Here is a 5,376-nt window from a genome sequence, read left to right as displayed (position 1 = left end):
CCAGATTGTTAATCATTTCCCTTCAAAAAAACAGTAAAAAAACTGCAGTGTAAAACTGTGGTGTTAAGTGCAATGCGGTTGAAAATTTGAGTGCATCTAACTTTTGTGATGAAGTTCTAAAGGTTAGTCTACAGCCCTACCAGATGATCATTACCTCCCACTGTGCTTATTGTTCACTATGGGTGGTAATGCCTTCTGCATGTGACGCAGTGCACTAAGACATGTTAAATTAACTGAAAAAAAATTGTGAAACTAACTTCTGTAAGTGAATGGAACCTATCTATGTGGCACCCTCTACCTTACCCACTTATACCAACAAGCCTCACTCCAACACAATTTACGCCACCTTAAGCCCAGTGTTGAGCCTCATTTACAAGATAACACCCTGCAACTTATAGAAGTGTGGGCATTCCCAAGCAGTCCCCTGAGGTTACAGGTGATGATTAATTTACATACTGCTGTCCCATTACTTTTGGCATGTCAGTGTGCTTACAGGTAAAAGAACTTAATGTATTTATTAGCTTTCTTGTGGTGTTAGCAGTGTATTTGTTTTGCATAATTTTGTCCTTTTATTTATTAAATGTTAGCCTAATTTTGCACTACATTTCGTATGTTAAATAAATACATTTGTTTATGTACTATGTCATGTTTCATTTTCTGACCTGTGTATTTTACATGAGAGGGAGTGCTATAATGTGTAATATTGTCACTGCACAGCACAGCAGTGCCAGTAATACACGATATAGCACGAACCGCAAGTCTATTATTGTGATTATACCAGAGTTCTATTATCACTGTTTATTGAAAGAGTTTGAGTTAAAGAGGACGAGAAAATGTGATCTGTTTGGGTATAAAAGCTCTGCGAGTTAAATTAGTTTCATTGCTGCTCTGTTTGTAGCTGCGCTGTTTGCATGGTAAGTGCTGCATCGTTGCTAGGTTACCTGTATGTGTCAGAGTAATACCCAGATAGCTTCAGTTACAGTGTATTACCGGCTGATAATGTCACTCACAAAACGCCTCTCAGCCAATCACATTGCAGGGTCGGACCTATCTGTGGTATAATTTAAGCTAAATGTTTAAAACCAAATATGTAAAAGTCAAAAAACAAACATATTTAAACATAATCACTTACATTTAAAAATAAACTGATAGCATGAAATTTAGCTGTGTGGTGCACAATGGGAAATATTAGTCATTGAACATTTTACCACAGAAGACTAATGTCGACCTTACACCTAACGACTTGCAAGCGATTTCTCAGTCGCAGACAAATTTCCTGAGTCAGGATAAAATCACGAGAGTCTGGCTCGAGTCGAGCTGCAGTCGAGTCGCGTTAGAGTCATCTGGATCTTTTAATATAAGGTGGTTAGGACTGAAAGTTTTAGTCAGTCAGGTTTGTGTCCTGGCACTCCGATAAATTCAAACGTGTTTAATATTATCGCAAGTCTTAAGACTTGACTCACGCAATTTGTGACGTGAATAATGTCAACAACTGGTAGGAGAGCTACATGAAGAGGCAAGAATTTATTTCGCGTGACTTTACTTATAATCGATTTAAAAACTTTAAAAACACATTTTGCAGTTAATAGGTCTTATTGGTATTTTAAACACAGATAGCACTTTAAAGTCATTACATTTTAAGGTATTTTATGTTCCACTACTTAAAACAAAGGCAAATGTACAGCAGTGAAACTGTGATTCTTTGCTTTACAATGTTGTTGCAAAAAAGTGGGAAAAGAAGCTTATAATTAGAGCTGAACACAAAATGTATTCTATTAAAATAAAAAAATATCTATTAAAAAATATGTCAGAAAAATAAACTGTTAATTGAGACAAATGTTGTGAGTCTCTGATAAATCACAGTATTGATATACACATTATTCGTAATTTAATATGTAATATGTATTGTATGTAAACTCCACCAGACGCATCATGGGAAATAACCTCAGAAAGAATCTTGTTGCAGTCTTGCAGATAGTGATTGTATGGAAGCCCATTCCTGTGACCTAAAAAAATAAAAAATATTTTTTAAATTATTATTAAGTAAACTGCTATGTCAATATTTTGACATACTAAGTCATTATTTTGAGGTAGTAAGCATTATATTTAGATACTATCTCATTATATTGAGATACTATCTCATTATTTTGAGATATTAAGTCATTATTTTGAGATAGCAAGTGTGTTTGCTTTTGGGGAAAAAAGTTTTTTTCTCCAGTGAAGCTACCATACTGTGTGGTGTGTAGAAAACCACTAGGGGGAGCTAAGTGGGTGAAGAGAGAAGAGTAGAGAGGGGAGAGTAAGACAGCAGTGACTGTGGGGAGTGAACCATAGACATCATATACATATATATATAAGATATCTATGGAGTGAACAGCTGTGTTATGCTGTAACAACAAAGAGTTGACTATTTTTGTTTCACATTGCTGTTCGGCCTAATCATTCAAGTGGTGACACAACACATACATAACGTACAGCATAGTCGGAGCCCCAGCCACACACTTCAATACACTAAAATAGAAGTTCAGTGTTTTATTTAAAAAATAAAATAACATAAAAAATAAAAATTAATATCCTTCTCCAAGGTCTGGAGGCTTATTTTAATATTGTGTGATTCCTCTAAAAACACCAATATTTCATGATTGGTAAATCCACGACTAAAGTAATCCTCAATGATAGTATACATGTTGCGTCTTTGTCTCACCTGCCTCTGTCTCTGTACAGTATATAGTATCTCAAAATATTGAGATAGTATGTCAAAATAACGACTTAGTATGTCAAAATATTGAGATAGCATCTCAAAATAAAGACTTGCTATATCAAAATAACGACTTAGTATGTCAAAATATTGAGATAACAGTTTACTTAATAATAATAAAAAAAAATGCTGGATTATTTTTATTTGTTTAGGTGGCGGGAATGGGCTTCCATACCATACATATGATAATGATCCCCAGTCTTTGCAAAATCTTAGCCTGTGACTACTCTGTGACTAAAACGTCTGTGAGGAGTCTTTAGATGTGAGAGGGTGTCAGAATTCAGTCTGTTAAAGTCTTTTCAGATTGGTGTAGTGTATGGACAGTTTAAGTGTGACAGTGGTAACCCGCTCGCTGTGAGCGCGGGTAGGAGAGGATGAGGTTCGTGTTGTTGGTCGTTAGGGGGCAGTGAAGAGCTAAACCGTAAGTTACCCGAAAACATGGCGGACAAAACAAACTGAGGAGGAGAGATTAGAGCAAAACTGGGTGAAGCGCTTCTCGGTGATTCGCGGGGGAGGACTGAGAGGTGGGACGGCAGGTCTGAATGAGTTCAGGGTAAGGCGGCGGGGCTCTCTGCTCTATTCGGGCTGCGAACTGTCTCGGTGAGAACGGGACTCGAACCGGCCCAGGTCGTGCGGCGCGCCGAGAGGCTGCGGACCAGCACGCTGAGCCACCGGGGAGCCGCTCGCCCCCTCCCCCGGAGAAAGAGCCTACGAGCTTACGAGTTCAGTGAGAGCGGCCTTTTCTGGATCTACTCTCCACAGCTTGCTGTAGGCGAACACTCCGTCCGTCAGGAGAAGTTCACAGTGAAGCACGAGTCTTCAAGAGGGGGAAGTACAGCGCTGGGTTAGCTAGTTGGCTAATAGTTAAGGGTCGGAAGAGCAGCAGTGTGGTTCTCCAGGACAGAGAGGTTAAAGTCTGACGAACGTGCCCGCTGATTAATCATTTTTAGCTCTGTTTTTTGAGTTCTCGCTGGCCGGCTGGAGTTAGCTCTGAGGATCTGTGCAGGTCTTTGCTTACTCTGTCTGAAATCAGGAGTCTCCTGTGAAGAGGAGGAGGAGGAGGAGGAGCGGTAGAGCTGAATAAGGTCAGTGTGTGCAGGTAGAGCCCGGCCGCGTGCTCCTCAGAGAGAGAGCCTCCCGCTGACCGGTGTGTTTTCTCCTGCCAGGGGCTGAGGGCTGCTCTGACAGCAGCACTGCTAAGAAACCGGACTCTTGCTGATGGCAGATTCTGCCCCAGAGGAGGGCAGACCTACAGCAGAGTTCATGGGGCTCCCCTCAGAAAAGCACGGAGGAGCTGAGCTGTGTAATCAGAGAGCTGCGGATCGCAACCCGAATGGAGATGCTTTAGTTCTGCATAACGGAGAACCTCAGACTCTAGAGGCAGACTCGTCTGAAATCAACAGAAGTCTAGAGTCTACAGAGTCTAACAGGACCACTTCTTCAGTGGGAAAAAGCCAGCAAGTCATCTTGGAAGGTAAGTTTGGTGCCCTTGGTGGGGTTTTCCTTAAATTCATAAGTGTGTTTTACTTCATTTATTTGTTTATTTCAATATTTACTTTACAGAACCTTTTCCAACAAAAATGTATATATGGGTCATTGACATATGAGGGTTTTTTTCCTACATAGACTACAGCCTTAAAAACGTCATTTGGTCCAACCGTGATTTTATCTAAAAAAATTATCTCCATAACGTGCTCAACACGTTTTACACGTTCTCAGTAGTAAAACATGTTTATATACATGTTTGCATTTCTCATTACAAACATTTTTTATACAATGAAAATATCCCTCAAGGGCCTCAACCAGTATATAATTAAACGATGTGGTGAATGGAGGGAGTTGTAGTGCAGCAACTCTGGACCAGTTAAGAATTACAATTATCAAGGCAGGAGGTAACAAAACTGTGAACAAGGATAGCAGTGGTATAGTGAATAAGGGAAGGATGGAGAGAAACAAATGAGATGTAGAAAGTCTGAAGCTGGGGTGATATTCTTATTTAGTATAAACAGTGATTTTGTGTTACATTCATTAGAAAAAAATTATCCTGTTTTGAGCAATACATTCCTTTTAATTTTTTTTGTAAAAGTCTGTAAACAACTAGTTCAGTTTTCAGATGGAGCCTCTCGAGTTGCCATCCGTTATTTTTTTTTCCTTTGACCCTCACACTGAGTGGGAACATCAGTATATTGCTGGAATCCAAAACTGTCTGTAAAGTCTCTAATAAGAGGGTTATTGATATTGTTCATATGAATATTCAACTGCCAGTATTATTTTGTTCGGTGAGAGGGCGGACAGGTGTGTGAGCAGGTCGGCAAAATAATTGAAAACGTTATTAGGTTTTAGGGGACAATAAACAGTTGTAATGATGGTAGGAGTAGATCAGTTGACACACAATTGATTCAAACGAAGAGAAGGCAGGAGCAGACATCGGTGAGACTTTCCAGTTTCACTGGAATTAACACAAGACCTTCTCCTTGGCTGATTCCACAGGGTTGACTGATGTAAACAAACTCCAGAGGAGTGGATTTATTAAGTTTGGAAAAATCATTGGGTTGTAGCCAAATCTCAGTTAAACAAAAAGTCAAACTTATGCTAATTTAAAAGATACTGAATGAGAG

General features: G+C 39.5%; 1 protein-coding gene across 2 annotated transcripts in view; it reads left to right on the top strand.

Moving 5' to 3' along the window:
• The first annotated feature begins 3,040 nt into the window (after positions 1-3,040).
• Positions 3,041-5,376, top strand: part of gtf3c2 (general transcription factor IIIC, polypeptide 2, beta) — a 55,903-nt gene continuing 53,567 nt past the window's right edge. Inside the window, exons 1-2 of one of the 2 annotated variants that reach the window (XM_049480429.1) lie at positions 3,050-3,843; positions 3,925-4,232. In XM_049480429.1, coding sequence (XP_049336386.1) covers positions 3,977-4,232 — 256 coding nt within the window. In that variant the 5' untranslated portion in view covers positions 3,050-3,843; positions 3,925-3,976. Of the gene's footprint in view, positions 4,233-5,376 lie in introns of both variants that reach the window. The other variant, XM_049480431.1, reaches the window with a different exon arrangement.

The sequence above is a fragment of the Astyanax mexicanus genome, chromosome 1 (assembly GCF_023375975.1).
Source record: "Astyanax mexicanus isolate ESR-SI-001 chromosome 1, AstMex3_surface, whole genome shotgun sequence".
NCBI classification, from domain to species: Eukaryota; Metazoa; Chordata; class Actinopteri; order Characiformes; family Acestrorhamphidae; genus Astyanax; species Astyanax mexicanus.
This window is presented reverse-complemented; position numbering and strand designations above follow the sequence as displayed.